This window comes from Schistocerca gregaria, chromosome X (assembly GCF_023897955.1).
Source record: "Schistocerca gregaria isolate iqSchGreg1 chromosome X, iqSchGreg1.2, whole genome shotgun sequence".
Classification (NCBI taxonomy): Eukaryota; Metazoa; Arthropoda; class Insecta; order Orthoptera; family Acrididae; genus Schistocerca; species Schistocerca gregaria.
Window position 1 is genome coordinate 638,278,795 of NC_064931.1, and position 27,193 is coordinate 638,305,987.

Here is a 27,193-nt window from a genome sequence, read left to right on the forward strand (position 1 = left end):
CGTTTGCTCAGCCACTGTGCAGACCTGGCTAGCATACGGGAAGTACGCGCTTGGAAGACGCAGCGGCGCCAGCTGCTACCGCGTCGGCTGGGGATCGAAATACTAGAAAGTTTAGCCCGGTGAGATTTATTTTCATTTCTGTTACTAGATTTGGATCTAAAGCGTAGTTACGAATAATATCCGGCTGCACCGATTGCAACTCTTAACATCATAAATAAAAAACAGGGCGAATTATTTGGGTGGTCCTTTCCTTCAGTAGGAACGCCTCCGTAGCTGAGTGGTCAGCGCAGCTGTCTGCCGTACGGGGAACCCTGATTCGATTCCCAGCATTTTCAGGGGATTTTTCTTGGTGGGAGGACTACCAATGGGTGCACTCAGCCACGTGAAGCCAACCGGGTCGCTGCTAGACCAATTACCAGCGGCCACAAGGTCAAGCAACCCGACAACTAGGAGAGGCGTATGATGACCACATGCCCGTCCCTACCGCATCCTATGACGCATTTGGCAGAGGATGGCGTGGCGGTCGGTCGTAGGACCAGAACGAGGAACGTCTCATTTAAGTAGATGTCGTAAGAATTACTTTTTCGTCAAACTGAGAAACTCATTTTCCAGGTGTGATTAATTCTCTTTTATTTTCCAGCATTTTCTCAAGAACACTTCCATTGGATTAATCCCCAAAGATACCAAATAACAGAGTTTCAAGTCGATAAAGTGAAATAGGCTCAAATACGTGCAAGGAAATGAAACCAGCGAGTGTATGCTGCTCAAATTCTCTCTCTGCTGACATGACCGTTTGAGTCCGAGTAGCAATGAAATATTTAATTTTAAAATTTTTCACAAAATTGACCATTAGCATCATAGTAAGCAAAGAATACAAGAATAAATTGTCAAAAAGTTAACACTCAATCTTTGTAAGGAGGTGGTTTCATTTTGGAACCACTGGGACGTACAGCTTTCAAACACCCATGATTTCATGAGATATATTTTTTTCCCTAAACGCAACACCACATCTCGAAACTTCCATGACCTCAATGCCTGAAACAAATTATAGACCTAATAACATGCAAAAAAAAAAAAAATGGTTCACTGGCCGCGGTTGCCTAGCGGTTCTAGGCGCGCTGTCCGGAACCGCGCGACCGCTACGATCGCAGGTTCGAATCCTGCCTCGGGTATGGATGTGTGTGATGTCCTTAGGTTAGTTAGGTTTAAGTAGTTCTAAGTTCTAGGGGACTGATGACCACATATGTTAAGTCCCATAGCGCTCAGAGCCATTTTTGAAAAAAAAAAAATGGTTCAAAATTTAATTTATTAATATCAAAAGTACGCGCTGTCTCTGTGGTTTCTTTTCGAAACCACTCAAAAGAGAAGTAATACAAACCACTCATAAAAGCAGTAGTACAAACTCAAGTGTACGTTACCACAACTTCGGGTATAATTACTTCACTGCCCGCATCTCGTGGTCGTGCGGTAGCGTTCTCGCTTCCGACGCCCGGGCTCCCGGGTTCGATTCCCGGCGGGGTCAATGATTTACTCTGCCTCGTGATGGCTGGGTGTTGTGTGCTGTCCTTAGGTTAGTTAGTTTTAAGTAGTTCTAAGTTCTAGGGGACTGATGACCATAGATGTTCAATCCCATAGTGCTCAGATCCATTTGAACCATTAATTACTTCACTGTCAGTGATCTCCTCAATACGATCACTACATTAAAAAGAGTCACCGTCTCCAACAATCACATAACATTCTCCGGTCGACTGTTGCTTTGAGCGCTGAAGTGGCTGCTACACCACACTGCATTGCAAAAAATAAAATAAAAGAAAAGATGTTTCAATCAGAAACCGCTGCTACCCAAATGGTTACGGGAGAAGCAACTGTCATCAGAACATGTTAAAAGGAACGCAGAACACCGAGTGTATTATCTGAAATGTATCTTCATTAAGCGAAACTGCTATTCAGCTTGTAGTAACCAAAAGAATGACCAGTGTTATCTGCTCGTAAAGGTTACTATATAATCCCTGATATTGCTTTGTCAGTGAAAGCAAAATGGGTCCGATGAACGGCCGTGTTAACTTGCAGTACACTTTAGACGAAGGGAAACCAAAACATAAGTAAGAGGTCCCATCGAGCTGAACGTAGAGTGAAGTTTCCATGCAGCGCTTAGCAATTGTCTGCTGTACAAAAATTTTTTTATTGTTTCACACTACTGAAGTATCTATGCTATCAGAAACTTCATATGAGAATTGTCAAAGTGTAACTGTTAGAAAAGACTACTACGTTAAATGTTTAAAATGGTTCTGAGCACTATGGGACTTAAACTTCTGAGGTCATCAGAACTACTATTATCTTAGGGTTTTGTTTATCACAAAAGCTGTTATCAGTATTGAACCTTATAGCTACAATACTGGACCGAAGGGATTTCGTTCCAACAGGAATTTACATTCAGATAAACGAACAATAGACTGTGTAGTAATTAATGTACCAACCAAGGTGGGCCACCTGTTTAGTGTGTAGGGTCCTGGGCTGCAGATACAAGTAACATGTAGTTGAGCAGTTATTTCCTTGTCGTAGATTGGGGGTTTATGGCACAATGAACGGCTGCTGTTTGATGATGTCCATGGAACGAGCTTTTCAGTTTGCAGTACGCATAATACAGGGAGAAAAAAAAAATACCTATGACTAGGGCCACCAAGAAATTCCCCCTTATTGTGATTTGAGATATTCAGGCTGCAGTCAGTGAATCTGAAAATTATTCGTCCCTAGCTACACAATTCCGAATAAAATTCATTGGCCTGTTCGTTTGTTCAACTCGGCGTTACTCGGTAGCTGCCTGTTCTGTTTCTTTCAAATGCAAGTAAGATACGGTCAAGGAACAGCTCAGCAGTGGAAACATTTTTATTGCCACTAGCTTGAAGTGAGTTGTCAACATCGCAGAATCTTTGGAAACACGCTGACCTTTGAGTATAGAGAATTATCCTGCCATATTCACCTGATTTTTTTGTCGATTAAATATTTGACATAATTCTCATTTAAGAGATTACATAGAGTTAGCTAATTTATGTTTTGAGTCCAGGAGGCTCGTTCCAAGCTGAAACTACAGCCACACTCGTCCTTAACGTTGCGAATTATCCGTCTTGGCCATCACTGGGGCGGAGATTTAGGTGTGTGTGACAGTTGTTTGCTAACTCAGTAGTAAATTGTTTACCTTTCAAAGAAAAGACTGTGTTAGACATCCGTTGAAATCTTGCTGGAGACAAGATTTTCATCTCTTCTGCGACAAAGCTACACTCGGGCAGGTCGACAATCAGTAAAGAAATCTCGAGAAAACTTCTCCCTCAAAACTTTTCTTGCTGCCTTAATTCACCAGCCCGTAGATCTAAAGGTGAAAACTTACTTAATTGCACCCATGATAAATTTTAGTTTTTTTTGTGAAGAAACAATTGTATCGACTTAAGTGTGGCACTGAATAATTTGTTAACTTAATTCCTTTGTGTATCTTCCACCACTGGTACATTTTCATACCTTCACGGTAATTCTGTAGCTCTAATTCAGCATGACCGTGGACTACACATAGACCCAGATGCCTTTTATGCCAAATGTGTGCAATATCGTGCTAATTCATGACGATTTGAGGACGCTCGTGGTAGGGATACTGTGTTTTATTATAGAAGACTGTTAGTGTAAGGTTGCCATAGTAAGTTGCAATTCTTCAGTATCAGCACACTGCATAATTCACAGCATCTCTTCGTTACTTTACCGAACACAAGAGATAAACGTAAGAAATAAGTTATCCATCAGTACTGTAGTCCGCCACACTGCCGAACTTCAACTGTACTCATGCAATTGCTAAATTTTCTTCGCGGCTTTTTCAGTTCTATTATTTCGTCATTGCGCAACGAAATCGTGCACAGTTTGCTTTTCTGGTTCGTTTATTATACTCGCAGATTTTCATGTTCACGTTTTGTAATCAGTGTTATGCCGTCTTTTCATTTGTGTTTTTAATTAAGAGTGTGGTGTCCATGAGAGCATTCTTACGGAAAGCTGTTTTTGAGTGTATAATATTTAAAAAAATATATTATTTACTCATAGTGTTAATAGCATCGCATCTGGTGATCGTAGAAAAAGCGAATCGCTTCGAGAGAATGAGCGTTTCAGTTTGCGCAAATAAGATATAAAAACAAGAAAAAGCTATGACCGCTGCAGAAGCGTTGGGCTGCCGAAATAATTCCCTATGCTCTTTATTTAAGTTAGAGTTACAGTCTGTGTAACTGGATATTATTCGTAACTACGCTTTAGATCCAAATCATAGTAACAGAAATGTACTATACTTCCGGTAATTCGGCTCCCAATTAACGCAGAAGCAGCTGGCGCCGCTGCTGCTACGAAGCGCTAGCTTCCCGTTTGCTAGCCAGCTCAGTGCGTCGGCTGAGCAAACGCGTTCTTCCTGTCGCGAGGCTAATGGAGAACTGGCAACATGGTAGGAATACGTTTGGCAACTATGTGGCAGTCGATTTACTTTCCGGAGTGGATCAGAATTATCCGGCTAAATTCACTTGATGTTCCCTTGTAAGTAATCTGACTGATTCTTATTAAGATGTAATATTAGATTGTCAAATTTGTTATTAGATTTCAGGAAATCCCTTCCACACAAGATGTATGGCTAATTTCATATTTAACATCGTGAATTATCTGTATTATCGATCACTGCAATAAATTGAGGCTACTGAGGGCAGTAGCTAAGTGTTTACTCGGCTGCTTTGTGCAGGGCAAGAAGCATTAGCCCTAAATCCTACTTTCTAGTTGTTTATGTATACACAGTAAGATTGATGTAATGTGTGGCATTGCATAATTTGTTAGCGGGTCTACTGTTCCTGTCAGTTTTATATATTTTCGTGATATTGCCGAAATAGTTCTTGGACGGGACAGAGGACGTATTTAGGTACAAATCGTATCGGGGTCAAAAGTTTCTTATACATTACGTGATCAAAAGTATCCGTACACCCCCCAAAACATACGTTTTTCATATTAGGTGCATTGTGCTGCCACCTACTGCCAGGTACTCCATATCAGTGACCGCAGTAGTCATTAAACATCGTGAGAAAGCAGAATGGGGCGCTCCGCGTAACTCAGGGATTTCGAACGTGGTCGTGTAACTTGTGTCATACGTCTGTACCCGAGATTTCCACACTCATAAACATCCCAAGGTCCACTGTTTTCGATGTGATAGTGAAGTGGAAACGTGAAGGGACACGTGTAGCACAAGAGCGTACAGGCCGACCTCTTCTGTTGACTGACAGAGATCTCTGACAGTTGAAGAGGGTCTTAATGTGTAATAGGCAGACATCTATCCGAATCATCACACAGGAACGACAAACTGCATCAGGATCCACTGTAAGTACTACGACAGTTAGGCGGGAGGTGAGAAAACTTGTATTTCATGGTCCAGCGGCTGCTCAGAAGCCACACGTCACGGCGCCGCTGCAGACGTTTCGCTGGGAAGCTCTTACGGTCGCAGGTTCGAATCCTGCCTCGGGCATGGATGTGTGTGATGTCCTTAGGTTAGTTAAGTTTAAGTAGTTCTAAGTCTAGGGGACTGATGTCCTTAGATGTTAAGTCCCATAGTGCTCAGAGCCATTTGTCGCCATACGGTTTCCATATTTTTGGAATCCTGAAGAGAGACATCCACAGTCGTCGATTTTCTTCGGACGAAGAAGTGCACGCCTAGATAGAATCATGATTCTGTAGGCAACCCGCAACCTTTTTCCATGAAGGCATTGACAGTCTTGTCTCACAATGGGAGAAATGTATTAACAGTTATGGCGATTACTTACGAAGTGATAATCAGTTTACTTACTTTTTCTCTATCTATTTCGCTTTTATTTGACTGCTCCCCCTAAGCGAAACAGCGTAGTAGTTAACAGATTGCTCTCACATTCAGGAGGAGCGACGTCAAATCGCCGTCGAGCCATCCAGATTTAGCCTTTCCGTGGTTTCCCTAAATAGCTTCAGGCAAATGCCGAGATAATTCCTTTGAAAACGGCATAGCCTCTTTCTTTCCCCGTCCATGTCCAATCCGATCTTATGCTCCGTTTCTAATGACCTTGTCGCCAGTGGGACGTTAAATCCAAATCTCTCTCTCTCTTCCTGTTTTATTGGGTTTTTGTTCAGACTGTAGAATTCTGTTTGAGCTACTAGTTTCTTTTCCAACTGCTTATTGGACAAGAAATGGGTCATTCTCAGCCATTCAGTCAGTCTGATTTGCGAGTAGCAGTATCAAGATAACTGAGTCCGCCTATTCCATTTATTCCACACTTAGAAAAGTCGAGGGGAAGCTACTGGTACTAGAAACAATTTGAAGGTAACTAACATCTAACCAATTTGTTCCGTCTGCAACACAAAAAAATCAGCAAGTTTACCAAGTTGAGAATGACCTATACAGGGGAGGCCAAGTAAGGCTTTCTCGACGCCGCCACCAGTTTTTAGAGACACGGGCAAACTCACCTCAGCCGTCCTCGCACAGGGCACGGCGATGAGTTACGGTCTGTTGTGCAATGATTTTAAGAGTCGCTCTGGAAAGCTTATGCAGCAGATTTAATGTTACCAACGTAAAGCGGATACTGATAACGTATGTTGGGCATAGTTTCTTTAAGGTTAAAGATACACTTTTGGAGATATTTGTTTTTTTTTTCTTCGGTGTATTTTATGGCATGTGCAACTTTTTTAAAGTAACTGATGTACTTCAAACATTTTAGACGGTTTTTATGTTAAGTCAGCGTACGTTACTGTATGGTGAATGGATTGTTTTCCTATCGAGGTAATTTATTTTAAGTTTAACATTTTAAAAGGGTCTACTTTAGGAGGTGGTTACAAAATTAATTTATCCAGAATGACAATAAATGCAACTTGTTCGTCAGAATATCAATCTGTTTCGAGCACAAGCTCTGAAAGTAAACAATGAGGGAAGGACATTGATGTATTTCTGAATACTTAGAATTGACACTTCCGTTTAGTATTTCGTTGCTTCATACAGTATTTTACAGTTCATTTTTCCTCTACACAATATATCTGGCATTCTACAGAACGTGTTACCATTTACGCAGTTACCCACCCCTCTAAAAATCAATTTATTCGCAGAGCTGCAACGGATGATTTGTTCTTCAGAAATAATACATGAAAAAGCCTGCCTGTAGGTAGACAGTTCTCGTCACTGCTTTTTTCAGCCATTTTAAAGTGACAGTACCATCCTCCTGACCTACCCTGTTCAGTGAAAAGCAGCACAGAATTTGTATCACAAAAGAAAACTGACGTAACTAAGACCTGCGACTCGTACCACGCATCCGCTCACTAGGTAACAGCTAAAACAGCCTCCTACGTTCAATACTTCTCTATCTGCGACTGAGCTTAACTCAGACGGAAACGTTAGATTTAGCTTCAGCCAGTGGATGTGCGGACAACATACTGAATGAATTTCAAACTGATCAGAGAGTACGAGTTAACTTTTAAATTTCGCCATATGTGATGATGGTTATGTACTCTTCAAGAAACACGCAGACACATGAATAATTTTCACGATTGTATGAATTACCAGTTTAGTTTTCCATGTTTCACAAGTTGCCTTAGTGGCTAATGATACGGTTTGTTGGGATAGAAGTGCCGGTGGACGATATATCAAATTTGCAAATATTTCAGACTATTTAAAATATCCACAGTTTCACTTTTTACATCGCGACCGTGAGTAGGGACGTAGTTTTTGGGTAGTCGAAGAATGCTTATAGTCTGCACAAACGGTTGAAAGCCAGGATCACTAGCATTTATTTTACAGTTATTGGATATAATTTATTTTACAGTACAGCGTCTGTTCTGGTGGGTTTCCATCAGTCAACATGAAGACACTGTAGCAAGTTTCCTAGTCGAAAGTATTACATCCATTTTTAATACTGTGCAGTACACTACTTGTTGTATTGTATGTTAACCGGGGGCCTAGAAACGAAGGAGAGGCTCCGTCCCCGCCGCAGCCGCAGTGGTCCACAACCCCACACGACTACCGCAGTCCACTTCATCCCTCCGCCGCCCCACACCGAACTAGGGTTATTGTGCTGTGCGGCCCCCGGTGGACCCCCCTCCCCCAGGGAATGTCTCATACCAGACGAGTGTAATCCCCATGTTTGCTTGGTAGTAATGGTGGTGTACGCGTACGTTGAGAACTCGTTTGCGCAGCAATCGTCGACATAGTGTAACTGAGGCGGAATAAGGTGAACCAGCCCGCATTCGCCGAGGCAGATGGAAAACCGCCTAAAAACCATCCACAGGCTGGCCGATTCACCGGACCTCGACACAAGTCCGCCGGGCGGATTCGTGCCGGGGACCAGGCGCTCCTTCCAGCCCGGAAAGCCGTGCGCGTTAGACCGCACGGCCAACAGGGCGGGCTGCAGTACTCTACTTAAGTCAAATAAATCTTACAATTTCAAATGTGAAAGCCCATTGTTTAGGCATCGTTTCCGTAAAGATAAAGTGGTTATTGGTAATCGGTGTTTGCAAACACAGATTGCAAATGTTTGTAGCGACGTAGTGCTGCTTGTCAAATCGTTATACGATGTAAATTAGGCGGCGTCATTAAGCGACGTCCACACGTCACGTGTGAGGAGAGGCTGTTGCGGAGCGTGATTCAGTTCTGCGATGACGCGTCAGCACACGCCACGTCGTTGCGTTTGCAATGGGCAGCACGAGGCTTCGCAGCGCTGCGTCAGCTGCCTTTCCTGCCTCTGCAACCACCGCTGGATACTGCTGCGATCCGCCGTGTCCTCCCCATAAACAGGGAGCAACTTCCTGTGAAGACGGGGCGTGAGTCGTGCTTGGGTAGCTCAGTTGGTAGAGCACTTGCCCGCGAAAGGCAAAGGTCCCGAGGTCGAGTCTCGGTCCGGCACACAGTTTTAATCTGCCAGGAAGTTTCATATCAGCGCACACTCTGCTGCAGAGTGAAAATCTCATTCTGGAAACTTCTTGTGAATCGACGTGGCAGAGTCATCACCGGTCTTGAAGAGGAACTCTATCAACGACCGTTGTCACAACCTGACATCTACTTCACGGTCCATTGTGGCTCACTTGTAAATAAAATAAAATACTTGTATATACCAGCTTGTAGCTAAATGTTTCAAGTATATTCACAAAAAATTTCATTCTCCTCATGCAAAAAATAAAAAAAGTTAGAGACGACTGTCCAAATCTTTTTGAAGGCCCTTTGTACATTAAGTTCCCAAGGAAGTGCTATTAGGCCTTCCGCTATCGCTGATCTACAAAAACGACATACGAGACAGTCTGAGCAGCCCTGTTAGATTGTTTGCAGATGATGCTGTCGTTTATCGTCCTTTATAGTCATCAGCTGATAATACTAATTGCAAAATGAGTAGACAAGATATTTGTGGGGTGCGAAAAGTGGCAATTGACTCCAAACAATGAAAAGTGGAAGTCACCCACTTGCTACTAAAACAAATCCGCTAAATTTCGGTTACACGATAAATCACACAAATACAAGGGCTGTAAATTCGACTAAATACTTAAGGATTACAGTTACGAATAACTCAGCCGGCCGGAGTAGCCGTGCGGTTCTAGGCGCTACAGTCTGGAGCCGAGCGACCGCTACGTTCGCAGGTTCGAATCCTGCCTCGGGAATGGATGTGTGTGATGTTCTTAGGTTAGTTAGGTTTAATTAGTTCTAAGTTCTAGGCGACTGATGACCTCAGAAGTTAAGTCGCATAGTGCTCAGAGCCATTTGAACCATTTTGAATAACTTAAATTGAAGCAATCACGTAGATAGTGTAGTGGGGAAAGCATACCAAAGACTGTGATTTATTATCAGAACACTAAGAAAGTGCAAAAGGTCTATTAAAGAGACAGCTTACACCATACATGTCCGCCATCTCCTGGAGCATAGCTGTACGATGTGAGATCCGGACCAGATGGGATTGACGGAGGACATCGAAAAGGTTCGTTAAACGGCAGCTCGTTTTGTATTATCGCGAAAGAGTGGAGAGCGCCAAGGATATGATACTTGAATTGGGGTGGCAATCATTAAAACAAAGGCGTTTTTCGTTACGGCAGTATCGTCTTGAGAAATTTTAATCATCAACTTTCTTCTCCGATTGCGAAAATATTTTGTTGGCGCCTACCGATTGAGGGAGAAATGACCAGCAATAATAAAACAAGAGAAATCAGAGCTCGCACAGAAAAATTTACGTGCTCGATTTTTCCACGCACCATCCGAGAGTAGAACGGTAGAGAAATAGTTTGAAGGCGGTTTGATGAACCCTCTGCCGGGAATTTAATTCTGAATTGCAGATTAATCATGCAGATCTAAATGTACATTAGTGCAGTGTCTGTATTTGACAGTGCCCTTGAAGTTTGATGCAGTGCAAGCACGTCCGAAGGAACAATGCCGCTGTCGGTTTATAGGCGTATTAAATGATAAAATGTTTCTGCAAAATGCACATACTGTACCAACACAGCTATGCAATTTACTGGAAACAATTGAAAATATATGCCGAACCGGGAAAACTGGGTTCGATTCCTGGCCTGGCAAAATTTACCGTTTCTTTCCAGTAAACTGTATAGTTGCGGTGGTTCGCAACTTGCAAATACATTTCATGACTTGCGGTAACTGGCAAATGAGGGAGGAAAACGATATTAAACGGCCACCAGAAGACGTGGCTACCCTCATTCTTCCATTGCTTATTGCGGTAGCATCTGTCCTATAAACACCTAGCTGCCAGACTCTTCGTTATTCTTGTTGTACCCACTGTAGCAGTAAGAGAACCATTTATCACCGAAACCAGTTGCTGTTAGGTGGCTTGCTTGAACGTAGCAGCTGTATAGCCTCTTCACAAAGCATTAGGCAAACTACGGTAAAAATTATGGCAACACAGATTAGCAATGATCTACTATAATTTATTAGTAGAAAGTATACATTACGTAACTTGAGCGGGAAGACGACGCGTGCCAATGTAGCTCAAAGTTCACTTACGCTAATCTGTCTATGAAATCTGATCTAGTCGAAAATTCAATGAACGATGAGTAATAGAATCAGCAGAATGCCCATTTGAGCCCTTTTGCGGGGCGACTGCAAATACGTGCTGACGATGTCTTGAGGCACAGTGTTGATACTGTCTAACTAACTGTTGATACACTCCGGATACTGACGGCGGTGTGGGTGCCCTGCATCTACTTATATCAGCGTTTGGCGTGACGTTAGGCGGAATCATAACATAGTCTGTGTTGTGTGCGCCCCGTACGGCTTCTGACCACAACTATGTCGCGCCTCTATGGAAGCTGACGTGTGACGCCGTTTGGCTACATTTGTTATTTTCTGGTGTATACAGCAATTCTGATCGGTGTAGTGTACAGCGATAAACGCCCATCGATAGAATGTAACATTACAAAGACGACAATCTTTATGCATTCTTGGTGGGATTATTAGACAAGGAAGAACTGACTGAGGGTGGGAAGTACTGCCCTTCCAAGTGCGGAAGAAGACAACTATGTGCTAGCGGAAAACTGTGAGTGGTCGATCATGTATCCCCAGAGCAGATGATGGTTGATATCTCCTGGACAACATACGCGCGAAATTTTCTCAGGGAGATGTTCCCTAATTACTTGTCAGCGTTAGAATTGTAGCGAGAAGATCGAGAATTTCACAATTGGATAGCTGTGCCCGTTTACAAACAGAGAAGATGGTTTCGATGTTACCTTGTGCACTGTCCACCGGAAGGTATTTCAGTCCCATATTTCTCATCAAAAGAGCTACATCTCTGGTTGTGAAACCCTGTGAAGAATACATGGTCTCCTCAGATGACATGTTTATTTTAGTATGTAAAACGCAGTAACATAGCCAAGCGTTGAGATAGTGTATTCGCTGGGCTACGTGTATTTTCTGCACATATTAATAGCAAAAAGTGTTAAATAGTGAATGTTTTTTGTTCAAATATTAACCACTGGAAAAAACAAACAGATTTAGATTAATTTGCTTACACTAGAATCCTATTTCACAAGCTTTCTCATGAGGCTGCTGACCCACTACTCCATGGAGGGATATCTGTCGCAATGCGGAATCAGTCTCTGCAGTATTTTTAAAATTTAGTAATCCTACGTGTCCGACGTTTCACATGTATGTTTTTAATCTGTTGGTGTGGTGGACCTATAATCCGTATGTCATACTGTTGGAGGCAGGAGGAGGGGATCTCAGTATTTTTTCAATTCCACGTCGTTCGTATTCGGTCCGGCCGACCTTCCTGGGGTGTCGGTTGTTTACCACATTCATCGACATGTCATAGAATGTGGACGCCCACTTCGTGGTCCAATTGTTTAAACCATTATACTCTTTGCCGGCTGGTGTGGCCGAGCGGTTCTAGGCGCTTCAGTCGGCAACCGCGCGACCGCTATGGTCGCAGGTTCGAATCCTGCCTCGGGCATGGATGTGTGTGATGTCCTTGGGTTAGTTAGGTTTAAGTAGTTCTAAGTTCTAGGGGACTGATGACCTCAGATGTTAAGTTCCATAGTGCTCAGAGCCATTTGAGCCATATGGCAAAGCTATATCAGAGATGGAATGATAGATGAGATAAAAAATAAAAATTATGATATCATGTTCATGAGAAAATGAGCCTTTTTTCTACAATGACGATGACGATTTATTTGCTGGACCACAGCCAAATTCATCAAAGGAGAACTTTTTGGAATTCTAGAATTGGTTTGGGGAGCAGTAAAAATAGAACCTAATTTTTTAGTGTTGAGATAAGCACACGTCAGACTTCTAAAATATACTAAGGAAGAAGTTACTAGGTTACTTCAACTTGAACGTGGCAACGCTAAGGATCTTCGAGTGAACATTGAACACGCGGTGGGAAATGAATGCTCACTATGTACTATAGGATGATTCAACATTATCTGTACTCGGAACCATCGAATAATCTTACAAAGTGAAACTGGTTCAGTTAGCAATTTGAACGATATAAGGGCAGCTTCTTTTATACATGGCCTACATAATTTTCCGCTAAAGACGAGCTCTCGTTCTACATCTGTGTTTTTACTCCGCAAATCATCTTTAAGGTGTGTGAAGGGGGCGAACATTTTCAGCACTATAAAACCCCTAACCCCCCCAAATGCTACTTGGAGAGGGAGGTAATTGGCACAAAAGAAGAAATGTTGGCGGGCCACAGAAACCAGTAAGGAGGTTGACTACGAAAACTTATTGCTATTCCACTCTTCAGTGGTGGAAAGAACGACATTTGATAGCAACTTTTAGGAAGCACAGTGACTGAAGTTCTAAGCCTTTCAGTCTGTTTCACACTACTTTCATACTGCCAGTAATTATGGGATTTCTACGCCGTGTGAAGATACTTTGCAAATAGTTTGTCAGCTTATTGTCTAGCTGCTGTTTTCCATCTCTTCAAAAGAGAACGGAATAGGAGGCAATCTCTTTTAGGAACCCTCAGTTTCTGGACTAAATACAAATGATTTACTTTCCGGTGCAAATTTTGTCGTACATATTATCTCAATACCATAATTAACGAAGTTTCTTCCGATTTTAACGACATACTTAACTAGAGGGACAGAAGACGCAATGAACAGTGTCATACGCATCTGTTCTGGGGTGTGTGTGTGTGTGTGTGTGTGTGTGTGTGTGTGTGTGTGTAGAATGATGGACGGACCCCGAGGCATATGCTGTTTTTTAATATAAAGTGTAGCTAGTAGTCGTGAATCTGAACGTAGTGAGCAAAAACGTCTTTCTTTGGGCATTCTTCGAATAGCAAGAGACTATTCATTATTTCCATTGAGCACGTGAAACTGAATTATGGGAACATTAGCAGCTATGTCTTATTAAATTATTTCTTAAGTCCATAAACAGAATGGCGTCCTGAAGACGGTTTCGTGGCCACTGCCTCAGGAGAAAGAACAAGCGGAAGTCTAAGTGTTATCGAAAACAATACTCGCACAAGATACTGCCACAATATAAATAACTGCAGCGACCCTGATTATTTTTCGTAGTCGTTCCAGCAGATTGCAAAGTGAAAACTATTCGAAAACGTAGTGTAACAAAGAGGAAAATGGAGATTGAGTCTGATCATTTAATTCTTGGCTGGCGTTCTGTGTCACGTGTTCGTTGATTTCCAGTGTTTCCATTCGGATCATCTTTCTGCTTTTCTTGACAGAATGTAAAATTTCACATAACACATCATGTGAATTGTTTTGTGCTAAAGGATGATCAGCAGAGGTCAAATCTTTCTTCGTTAATCGCCAGCTTATCTCATGTTCACGTAACCTAATTGCCACAGCTCTGCCTTACTGGCCAATATACGCTTTTCCACACTGCCTTCAAATGATTTTATATGCACCATCCAGTGCCAAATGTTGCAGTTTGCCTTTACTAGGCCACTCTAGAACGATTTCTGTTGGCTCCGCTGCTTGCTCCAGTATCTTATATTGAGGACAATTTATGGGTAGGATGGTATACAAGCTTCTTTTCCCTAGTGCTTCTAGTTACTGCTCCAAATTGATACTAAAATCCAGGCGGTATCTACCGTGGATTCCTCTTGTGACAGGAATTTAAGCGCGATTCATAATCTACTGCCGACCTCCAGTTGATTACATCGTAGGAATGTTGTAATCTCGGAATACTAAGATACACCACTGAATAAGAAACGTCTCAGCACAATTCATAGGTATCGGATTGAGTTTTTGTTTGCCGTTTAGGAACCAAACAATAATGGGGAAAATGACTGGTATGGGGACACAGTCTGTGTTGAAGTCAAAAGTGAGTAATTAATGTCTTATTGCTTCATTCCTGTGTCGAAATTTTCTAACAATGTCCTTAGCAGCCACTAACTAGCTTAATCCTTGCGCGATTGGTGGCATCAATTGTTGGTAGAGTTTCATGAGAACATCTACTTCAATACCTACTATATAATATGCATTATAACTACTGACGGGATGCGGCTAGAAATGTTAATTTGTTTCCTTCGAGTAATTTCAGTCGCATCTTCAGATAAGACTTGCAGAAGTTTACATAATTATACTAACAGTGTGATGCTAAACACTAGAGGCTGCCTCATTCGGCGGTATGCCCAGTATAGGTGTTTAAATTGCAAAGACAGCTTCCGTTGCCATTGTCCTTTAGTCACATTGTTAAGTAGTATGCATTACCACTGAATATTTGTTTCTGTTGTTTCGTTTATGACTTTCGGTTACCTTAAGCTCTCTATGAATTCATTGATGTATAGTTTGTCCGCGTGCACTGCATGGCATTCGTTGTTTATTGCCTAGCTTTTCACTGGAAAATCACACAACGATAAAGCACTTCACACTCGCCAAAGCGATAAGCAGAGGCTTGCGCTGAGGACAATAGACGGTTGCTGGCACGGGAAGTGATCACACTGGCGGCGGCCAGAAGCAGCCTTGTGGAGGGAGGGCCAGGAAAGCTGGGGAACAGGAGTTCTGGTGTGCACATAAGAAGGCAGGTGGAGGGGCGCTGCGCAGTAGCAAGGAGCAGTGTACCACGTGACGCTCCAGCCAATAGCGTCAGTCTGCCGCCTCTGTCTGTGGAGTGCACTTCGGGGTGCGCGTGAGACGTCAGCGTTGAACTTCGCCGTTCATTATGTGTGTCGTACAACTAACAGAGCAAGGAGTGTAGAAGATTTTGGAGAGAGGAGGGGAGGGGGGCGATGTTCCCGTGTGAAGCGTACCCCAGCATTACTAGATGCCGGGGTGGAGAACAGGAGAGCAGTAGTTCCCAACTTGGAGGTAATTACCCCTGAGGGGGAAAACAAAATTTTCTAAACGGTTCAGAAAACAGTTCAGTTACAGTTCAGTCATAAATCTAAATTACTTAAGAAATAATCTCATGTATTAATATTTCGTTAGACTAAAATTTATGATATTATCGTCATCCATTTGACATATTCTGCTAAGTAAAGGCCTCTCTTAGAACTTCACGTATACGTATCCATGCTGCTACTGCATGTTATGGAGCGTGATCAATCCACCTTTATTAGATCGTCGTCTGGACTTCTCGTCTCTTTAAATCCAGAAAAGAACTTACATTGTCCGTCTACCATCCATTCACCAAGTTATGTATCTCGCTGACGTACGTTTCATTTTGGTTACAATTATAATTACATCTTCCACAGTAGAGAATGGGCACAAAGGGCGCCAAAGTTTGTGACAAACCTTCGCTATCCAGATCAGTAGTATCACTTTATAGTCCACTTACTAACTGCTTACCAAGATTTTCTTTCCCAGAGCCACATTGTGCAGTCACATTTACTATGAAGTGAAAGCAGTGTTGATGAAGAGCGAGCAATGAAAAGCATAGATATGTGATTCATTAGTATAGGAATAAATATGACAGCAGTATATCTTTAGAGAGACAGTTTTATGGTACACAGAAGAGCTTTTCTCCCTACACATTGATTTACCATAATGGGGTAAAGATGAAACAAAAGACAATGACATTGACCACATAATGATACAAATACAGCAGTATGTGCTTATTGCCTCATGCATAAATTTAGGAATACCCGAAGAACACAATGAACAGTACAGCTTCAGTTAATTTGGCGTTGTTGAACAGGCTTTCAGTCGGAAGGTCTCTCTCAGAAACATGATCATTACAAATAATATATACATTCAGCTTCAAATAGAACTCCATGGAATAATTATTCTTGCCCTTGTGCGAAGTTTTCCTTGGTATCCTCACGGGGGCCGTTCAGAATGAGATGGGAAATCGGAGATGTAAATTGATCTAGATGTCATTACTAAATTGATTCTGTGACTTACAATGAACCCTTTTCGGTGGTTATAGTTCTCTAATAATTTTAAAAACATTAAAAAATCTTTTCATAATTAAGAAAAGGCGGGTAATCTTTTGTATAATTTTGATATTTTTGCTCTAATGCTTATAAACAACACATTCTTGTCAGTTTCAGAAATTCTTTCATTTGACATGGTACAGTTTTTGCAGTACTTCATGGAAAGATTGTTTCGAATAACCGTTCTGTGTAGGTATTTAACAACAAGAGATAATTCTGCAACTGCTCTCTCACATTCGTTTGGAATTCTGTATAACAGCTTCGTAAATATGTGGCTCAGTAGTTAAGTGCTAGATTACAAATGCAAAGGTCTGGTGTTATATTCTCTGTCAATCCTAGTATTCGTATGCCACCATTTCTGTCACCTGTGCTAGCGTTCGCTAGTTTGAAAAATCCCATCGTGTACTGCAGTTAAAAAGTCCAAGTTAAACTGTAGGTCCCCCTGTAACTGGTTGGGGAAGTCACCTCAGAGGTCAGAGGAAGGCAAGGGTATACCCCATCGCACTAGGACCATGCCTTTAAGGTGCTGTGGTGTTCAAACCAGCATTTGGATACCTGACAGACTTACGTTAACCAACTAAATAGTATTCATTGCATTTCTGTATCATTTGGTGTATGCAAACATCGGGTACATACACAGGAAAGGAAATATTGTGTGTATTCTGTAGTACCATTATTCAAAATAGAGAAAACATGATAAAATCACTTCGTTCGCAGATTCTGAAAAGCGGAAAGAACACCACAAGAAACACCATAAAAAGAGAAGACACAGGGAGAGAGACAAAGAAAGAAGTAATGCTGAAGATGAGGTATGTACTGGCTAATTTTATACATTTCTGTCTGTACTCACAGCAGTTTTAAGTAGTAGAATGTAGTTTCTTTCAGGTAATATTCTGTATGCTGATCATCCGTGGAAAGGAATATTTGTTTCTCATTACTTTACACGAATGTATCCTGTTCTTTTTAAAAGAATATTAGGAAACAAGTTTGTTAATATCCAGGACATCATGGTTACACATAGATACTACTATTACTCATGCAGATATGGATAACCTCATATATTCAACAAAGGGAAAGTACAGTGCCTAAATTTGTGAAGGAAATGCGTTAGAGATATGTTCAAAAAATAAATGGGGGAAAAGTAATTACTTTGAAGGCTCAAGAGCTGTGGATGACGTGAGTTTGTGTGAAAAGTAGGAATTATTTACCTATTTGTATTAGTAACCATTACAAACCATGAAGGTTTTTAGCTGCAGGATGAGCTTTGCGCTGTCCCCACAAATAAATGTTCAGTCTCTACTGTGCTTTAGTTTTTCCAAATGACTCTGTAGTATTGCCAAGGTGCCTTCTATGTGGGCGCCCAAGAGGTAGTTTTCCAGTGCGATGGAATCTCCCCCTCCTTCACGTTCTACAATATGTTTGAAGTTAGAGTCAATTGTCCTTTCTCTAATTCATGGCTTCGTCGTAGTATTGAACAATTATCAGTTCATAAAGATTTTCAGGACTTTACACTTTGAAATTGTTGTTTGTGGGGCCGAATGAAGACGACAGCTCACAGAAGAAGGAAGAACACGAACAGCTAGGTTGTACCGTGTACACGGATGCCCTTATATAAAAGGTAAAATGTGTAAAGACAAGCAACGCAGCCTGTTCTTCTAATGGTGTGAAAGCACACTGAAATTGATCATGGACTTCCTGAAATTGTATTGTCACCTTTTTAAATGTATCACGATCGATTTTAAAATTACAAACAAAAACATAAAAACAAAGCATTTCGTAATGGTATTAAACATTTACAATTTTTATCTTGCAAACCGTTCTTCTATTTGAAAATTTCTGCTTACAGCTATCTGTATATTACCCTTATGTAGCAGACGCATTCGTGCTAGCTAACAACATGTCAGTACAGACTGTTTTCCTGTGTTATAAATATGATTCGAATTATTCTTATTCTGAGTGATTATAACACTGAGAGAGCATTTTCGGTAATTATTCTCAAAAATGTTATTTTTATGTAATTAAAGCTTTAAAAATCATCGTATTTCAAGATTTGGTCACGTGGACGAAAACGCTCCGGCGACGTTACAGGCTAGTAGTAACACGAAGCTATACGTGCGTTATAGGAGTGTTAGCCGAAGTTACTAAAGTTTTTACGTACTTTTTCCGCGAAAGGTTATTTAGCTATCGAGAACGCATTTACAGCTTCTAACTAACAATGGAAACCTGTTGTGGAAACCTATCGAAAGTTTATGCGTTTGTGGTCTCTTCGTTACTCAAAAACAACCCAGATTTTTATGTTTCGGAAGTAAAAAACGTGAAGACTGCACTTCATGGCGTCTGGGACGGAAGTGCAATAAAACAGCAATAAGCCGTAGAATAGATGCAGTTAACGCAGCAGAACTTTAAAGTATCTTTTGTTCTAAAACGCAGCACATCCTTTAAAGTACCTTTTGTTCTACTGCATACCAAACTGCTGCTGAAACGTTATGATTTAAAAGTGCTTAAGCAGGACCAATGGTCATTTTGTCGTAATGCCCTGATTTTACTACATTTCCTAGTAGGTTCCAAGCAATGTCTAATTTTTCTCTTTATCAAAATCATCAGCTTTACAACGGGCTCAGTGGAAACAGTTGGAAGTTGCCAAATTATTGCCTTCAACGACTTGTCTGGGAAACATAATGTGGTCGTATCTTGTTAAATTATTGGATTCTTCAGAATAAGAGCTACATAAGGCATGAAATACAGTTTGTTAACCGGCCGGTGTGGCCGAGCGGTTGTAGGCGCTTCAGTGTGGAACCGCGCAACCGCTACGGTCGAAGGTTCGATTCCTGTCTCGGCCGTGGATGTGTGTTATGTCCTTAGGTTAGTTAGGTTTAAGTAGTTCTAACTTCTAGGTGACTGATGACCTCAGCTGTTAAGTCCCATAGTGCTCAGAGCCATTTGGACCATGTGAATAGTTTCTTAACACCATCCTTGCGATTCATGTCAAATTGATCAGGTATAAAATGAAGCTAATAACTGAAGCTAGATATTAAAATGTAATATGTAATTTAAGGCTCTTACAAAACTGTATTACGAATAAAGTAAAGTTAAGAAGACAGTAGTATTAAGCGAAAAAAAAAAATCCGTGCACCCAATGAAGATCGATCTTGCTAACATTATACTCACATCAAAAGAAGTTTGCATCATCTCGGTTCCGAGAGTTCCGGAACCTGTATAGAAAATTGGAAAAGAGAACAACATAAACATCATTTCCGCCCTTTTTATTGCTCATGAAAACCACACATTCCATTTTGTACCACCATACAGCGAGACCTTCAGAGGTGGTGGTCCAGATTGCTGTACATACCGGTACCTCTGATACCCAGTAGCACGGCATCTTGCATTGTTGCATACCTGTATTCGTCGCGGCATACTATCCACAAGCTCATCAAGGCACTGTTGGTCCAGATTGCCCCACTTCTCAATGGCGATTCGGCGTAGATCCCTCAGAGTGGGTGGTGGGTCACGTCGTCCATAAACAGTCCTTGTCAATCTATCCCAGGCATGTTCGATATCGTTCATGTCTGGAGAACATGCTGGCCACTCTAGTTGGGTGATGTCGTTATCCTGAAGGAAGTCGTTCACAAGATGTGTACGATGGGGGCACGAATTGTCCATGAATACGACTGCCTCGCAAATATGCTGCCGAAATGGTTGTACTATCGGTCGGAGGATGACATTCACGTATCGTACAGCCGTTACGGCGCCTCACATAACCACTAGCGGCGTAAGTAGGCCCCACATAATGCCACCCCAAACCAGCAGGGAACCTCCACCTTGCTGCACTCGCTGGACAGTGTGTCTAAGGCGTCCAGCCTGACCGGGTTGCCTCCAAACACGTCTCCGACGATTGTCTGGTTGAAGATATATGCGACTCTCATCGGTGAAGAGAACGTGATGCCAATCCTGAACGGTCCATTCGGCATGTTGTTGGGCCCATCTGTATCGCGCTGCTTGGTGTCGTGGTTGCAAAGATGGACCTCGCCATGGACGTCGAGAGTGAAGTTGCGCATCATGCAGCCTATTGCGCACAGTTTGAGTCGCAACACGACGTCCTGTGGCTGCACGAAAAGCAACATGGTGACGTTGCTGTCAGGCTTCTTCCGAGCCATAATCCGTAAGTTGCGGTCATCCACTGCAGTAGTAGCCCTTGAGGGGCCTGAAGAGGCATATCATCGACAGTTCCTGTCTCTCTCTCTATCTCCTCCATGTCCGAACAAAATCGCATTGGTTCACTCCGAGAAGCCTGGAGAACCCCCTTGTTGAGAGCCCTTCCTGGCACAAAGTAACAATGCGGACGCAATCGAACCGCGGTGTTGACCGTCTAGGCACGGTTGAACTACAGACAACACGAGCCGTGTACCTCCTTACTGGTGCAGTCCACAGCTCGTGGACTCGCGGTCGCACGGGGTCCCGGGTTCGATTCCCGGCGGGGTCAGGAATTTTCACCCGTCTTGAGATGACTGGGTGTTTGTGTTGTCGTCAAAGTTCCATTGTCATTCATGAAAGTGGCGAGATTGGACTGAGCAAAGGTTGGCAATTTGTACGGGTGCTGATAACCGCACAGTTGAGCGTCCAACAAACCAATCATCGTCATCATCATCCTTCCGGTGGTGGTGGTGGTTAGTGTGTGTTTAACGTCCCTTCGACAACGAGGTCATTAGAGACGGAGCACAAGCTCGGGTTAGGGAAGGATTGTGAAGGAAATCGGCCGTGCCTTTTTAAAGGAACCATCCCGGCATTTGCCTGAAACGATTTAGGGAAATCACGGAAAACCTAAATCAGGATGGCCGGAGACGCGCTTGAACCGTCGTCCTCCCGAATGCGAGTCCAGTGTGCTAACCACTGCGCCACCTCGCTCGGTCCCTTCCGGTGGAATGACTGGCACTGATCGGCTGTCGGACCCCCTCCGTTTAATAGGCGCTGCGCATGCGTGGTTGTTGACATATTTCGGCGGGTTTAATGACATCTCTGAACAGTGAAAGGCAGCCGGCCGCTGTGGCCGAGCGGTTCTAGGCGCTTCAGTCTGGAAGCGCGCTGCTGCTGCTGCTGCGGTTGCAGGTTCGAATCCTGCCTCGGGCATGGATGTGTGTGATGTCCTTAGGTTAATTAGGTGTAAATAGTCTAGGGGACTGATTACCTCAGATGTTAAGTCCCATAGTGCTCAGAGCCATTTGAACCGTTTTTCTCGAACAGTCAGAGAAACTGTGTCTGTGATACAATATCCACAGTCAACTTCGATATTCAGGAGTTCTGGGAACCGGGGTGATGCAAAACGTTTTTTGATTTGTGCATTTGAAGTCCAGCACGCTACCTATTATGCTACAGGAGACAACGTGTTCATATGGTGAGTTTACTTGGATCATAATGATCCTCACAAAAATAAACACACACGGTGACCACATCTCATTTTGTTGCAACCACATTTTACACAGCTTCTCATTCTTTGGCGCACCCAAAAACAATTTTTCCGGAGTTTTTTTTAGGTATGTTCGTACAGTGTCGTACTACACATATTTGGTAACCATTTTCTTTTCCGAAATATAAATTCCAAAACAAGATATCAGTGTGACGAGGTCTACGACGTTAGGAGAGCGTGCGTCACAGGTATCACGTGACTCAAATTGAGCGTTTTAGCAGTCTTTCAAATGATTTGAATGTAATTTTCATTTTATATAGAAACTACTGAAGTTCATGTTGAAAAAAGCGTGTTATGATCATAAAAAGACATAACCATTTTAGACGATTTCCATAAAACAGACAAATACCATCTAGCCTGACGCTTCATCAGTTTATGCTCATATTGTCTAAGACATGTTAAGGCAACGCAATCTGTAGCTGCGATAAAGACGGTCACCAAAGAGAACGCGTTCGCCTACATCACTGTGTCTTCATTGTCCTGGTAAACACCCAGTTTGGCGTCGCAAAACAGGAAAGAAAAGTTCAAGAGGTACAGACAATGAGACGTAGACACTGAAGCGCCAAAGAAACTAGTATAGGCATGCGTACTCAAGAATAGAGATTTGTAAACAGGCCGAATACGGCGCTGCGGTCGGCAACGCCTATATAAGATAACAAGTGTCTGGCGCAATTATTAGATTGCTGCTGCTACAATGGCCGGTTATCAAGATTTTAATGAGTTTGAACGCGGTGTTATAGTAGGCGCACGAGCGATGTGACACAGAATCTCCGAGGTAGTGATGAAGTGGGGATTTTCCCGTACGACAATTTCACGATTGTACCGTGAATATCAGCAATCCGGTAAATCATCAAATCTCCGACATCGCTGTGCCCGGAAAAAGAACCTGGAAGAACGGGACCAACGACGACTGAAGAAATCGTTCAACGTGACAAAAGTGCAACCCTGACGTAAATTGCTGCAGGTTTCGGTGCTGGGCCATCAACAAGTGTCAGCGTGAGAACTATTCAACGAAACATCATCGATATGGGCTTTCAGAGCCGAAGGCCTACTCGTGTGATTCCTGATACGTCTAGATACCACCCTGACAGGCGAGACTTACGTAGGCATCCTGTCTGACCACCTGCATCCGTTCATGTCCTGTGCATTCCGTAGGACTTGGGCAATTCCAGCAGGACAGTGCGACACTTCACACGTCCAGAATTGCTACAGAGTGGCTCCAGGAACACTCATCTGAGTTTCAACACTTCCGCTGGCCACCAAACTCACCAGACATGAACATTATTGAGCATACCTGGGATGCCTTGCAACGTGCTGTTTAGAAGAGATCTCCACCCCCTCGTACTCTCACGGATTTATGGACAGTCCTGCAGGGTTCATGGTATCAGTTCCTTCCAGCGTTACTTGGTCGAGTTCATGCCACGTCATGTTGCGGCACTTCTGCGTGCTCGCGGCGCCCGTACACGATATTAGATACGTGTGCCCGTTTTTTTGACTCTTCAGTGTACTATATGCTGAAGCAAACACGTGACTTTAGTACGTCAATAACGACTGCACTCATGAAACCACCCATGCAGACCAATACTTCAATGGTAGAACTGAAATCTACACTCCTGGAAATGGAAAAAAGAACACATTGACACCGGTGTGTCAGACCCACCATACTTGCTCCGGACACTGCGAGAGGGCTGTACAAGCAATGATCACACGCACGGCACAGCGGACACACCAGGAACCGCGGTGTTGGCCGTCGAATGGCGCTAGCTGCGCAGCATTTGTGCACCGCCGCCGTCAGTGTCAGCCAGTTTGCCGTGGCATACGGAGCTCCATCGCAGTCTTTAACACTGGTAGCATGCCGCGACAGCGTGGACGTGAACCGTATGTGCACTTGACGGACTTTGAGCGAGGGCGTATAGTGGGCATGCGGGAGGCCGGGTGGACGTACCGCCGAATTGCTCAACACGTGGGGAGTGAGGTCTCCACAGTACATCGATGTTGTCGCCAGTGGTCGGCGGAAGGTGCACGTGCCCGTCGACCTGGGACCGGACCGCAGCGACGCACGGATGCACGCCAAGACCGTAGGATCCTACGCAGTGCCGTAGGGGACCGCACCGCCACTTCCCAGCAAATTAGGGACACTGTTGCTCCTGGGGTATCGGCGAGGACCATTCGCAACCGTCTCCATGAAGCTGGGCTACGGTCCCGCACACCGTTAGGCCGTCTTCCGCTCACGCCCCAACATCGTGCAGCCCGCCTCCAGTGGTGTCGCGACAGACGTGAATGGAGGGACGAATGAAGACGTGTCGTCTTCAGCGATGAGAGTCGCTTCTCCCTTGGTGCCAATGATGGTCGTATGCGTGTTTGGCGCCGTGCAGGTGAGCGCCACAATCAGGACTGCATACGACCGAGGCACACAGGGCCAACACCCGGCATCATGGTGTGGGGAGCGATCTCCTACACTGGCCGTACACCTCTGGTGATCGTCGAGGGGACACTGAATAGTGCACGGTACATCCAAACCGTCATCAAACACATCGTTCTACCATTCCTAGACCGGCAAGGGAACTCGCTGTTCCAACAGGACAATGCACGTCCGCATGTATCCCGTGCCACCCAACGTGCTCTAGAAGGTGTAAGTCAACTACCCTGGCCAGCAAGATCTCCGGATCTGTCCCCCATTGAGCATGTTTGGGACTGGATGAAGCGTCGCCTCACGCGGTCTGCAGGTCCAGCACGAACGCTGGTCCAACTGAGGCGCCAGGTGGAAATGGCATGGCAAGCCGTTCCACAGGACTACATACAGCATCTCTACGATCGTCTCCATGGGAGAATAGCAGCCTGCATTGCTGCGAAAGGTGGATATACACTGTACTAGTGCCGACATTGTGCATGCTCTGTTGCCTGTGTCTATGTGCCTGTGGTTCTGTCAGTGTGATCATGTGATGTATCTGACCCCAGGAATGTGTCAATAAAGTTTCCCCTTCCTGGGACAATGAATTCACGGTGTTCTTATTTCAATTTCCAGGAGTGTATTACTGAAATGTTACATGTAAGGCTGCACTTGAGGTAAAAAGTCTGCAATTAATTGGCAACAGATTCAGCAACCAAGTTGCAACATCAGTCAGCGATCGCGAAACATTTTTCGCCTGTGCTAAGAGTCTGATGAAGTAGCAAAGGGTGGAGCTGCCACGTTTATGACTGGTATCAATCCCCAGTACCCCGCCAAAAAAATAGTGTACTTAGCAGTCGTGCATTGTTGCAAATTATTACCTTTCTACTACTATGAACCTGTTAACCCTAGCAATACTAACACATTTAAGTAACCAAGGTGTAGGGGATCGGGGTGTACTTCATGCCCACCGTAAAAAAAATTAAAAATCGTTAATTGTTTTTGACCAATATTAGTTGCGTATTCTTAAAAGAGGCAGTGATCTGTAAGTGAATCGAAAACCAGAAAGTATCTTTTAACATACACTTAGCAGTACCAACGCACTTTCAGTAACATGTACGACCAAAAAAAGGGAGGGGGTACGTTATGACCACCACAAAAAATTATACTGAATATGACATTCGTTTTGAAAAGTCACATCTATTACTCAGACTTGTATATTTAGGTTAAATTTGACTGAAAAATTTAAAACGTTTAAGGATGTGGTAGAAGACTTCTTTAAAGACAATAAATACTTTTTCGACATTTTGAATTATGAAGTGAGTGGCTAGATGATAATATTTTCAAAAACATTACCATAAAGTACAAACCCCCTTTCCTCCTCTCGGTATATACAAGGGTTAGACTAAAGCCCTGTACTTTCATCACTGTTGCTACTACAACTACTACTACTACAGTAACACGCACTGCTTCCTTATTAGTATATACAGGGTGTTTCAAAAATGACCGGTATATTTGAAACGGCAATACAAACTAAACGAGTAGCGATAGAAATACACCGTTTGTTGCAATATGCTTGGGATAACAGTACATTTTCAGGCAGACAAACTTTCGAAATTACAGTAGTTACAATTGTCAACAACAGATGGCGCTGCGGTCTGGGAAACTCTATAGTACGATATTTTCCACATATCCACCATGCGTAGCAATAATATGGCGTAGTCTCTGAATGAAATTACCCGAAACCTTTGACAACGTGTCTGGCGGAATGGCTTCACATGCAGATGAGATGTACTGCTTCAGCTGTTCAATTGTTTCTGGATTCTGGCGGTACACCTGGTCTTTCAAGTGTCCCCACAGAAAGAAGTCACAGGGGTTCATGTCTGGCGAATAGGGAGGCCAATAAACGCCGCCTCCTGTATGTTTCGGATAGCCCAAAGCAATCACACGATCATCGAAATATTCATTCAGGAAATTAAAGACGTCGGCCGTGCGATGTGGCCGGGCACCATCTTGCATAAACCACAAGGTGATCGCAGTGTCGTCTAAGGCAGTTTGTACCGCCATAAATTCACGAAGAATTTCCAGATAGCGTGATGCAGTAATCGTTTCGGATCTGAAAAATGGGCCAATGATTCCTTTGGAAGAAATGGCGGCCCAGACCAGTACTTTTTGAGGATGCAGGGACGATGGGACTGCAACATGGGGCTTTTCGGTTCCCCATATGCGCCAGTTCTGTTTATTGACGAAGCCGTCCAGGTAAAAATAAGCTTCGCCAGTAAACCAAATGCTGCCCACATGCATATCGCCGTCATCAATCCTGTGCACTATATCGTTAGCGAATGTCTCTCGTGCAGCAATGGTAGTGGTGCTGAGGGGTTGCCGCGTTTGAATTTTGTATGGATAGAGGTGTAAACTCTGGCGCATGAGGCGATACGTGGACGTTGGCGTCATTTGGACCGCAGCTGCAACACGGCGAACGGAAACCCGAGGCCGCTG

The 27,193-nt window shown here is 43.4% G+C and overlaps 1 protein-coding gene across 1 annotated transcript in view; it reads left to right on the forward strand.

Annotated features, from left to right (window-relative positions):
- Positions 1-27,193, forward strand: part of LOC126299246 (uncharacterized) — a 389,842-nt gene that overhangs the window by 121,072 nt on the left and 241,577 nt on the right. Inside the window, exon 2 of the mRNA XM_049991034.1 lies at positions 17,562-17,653. Coding sequence (XP_049846991.1) covers positions 17,562-17,653 — 92 coding nt within the window. The remainder of the gene's footprint in view (positions 1-17,561; positions 17,654-27,193) is intronic.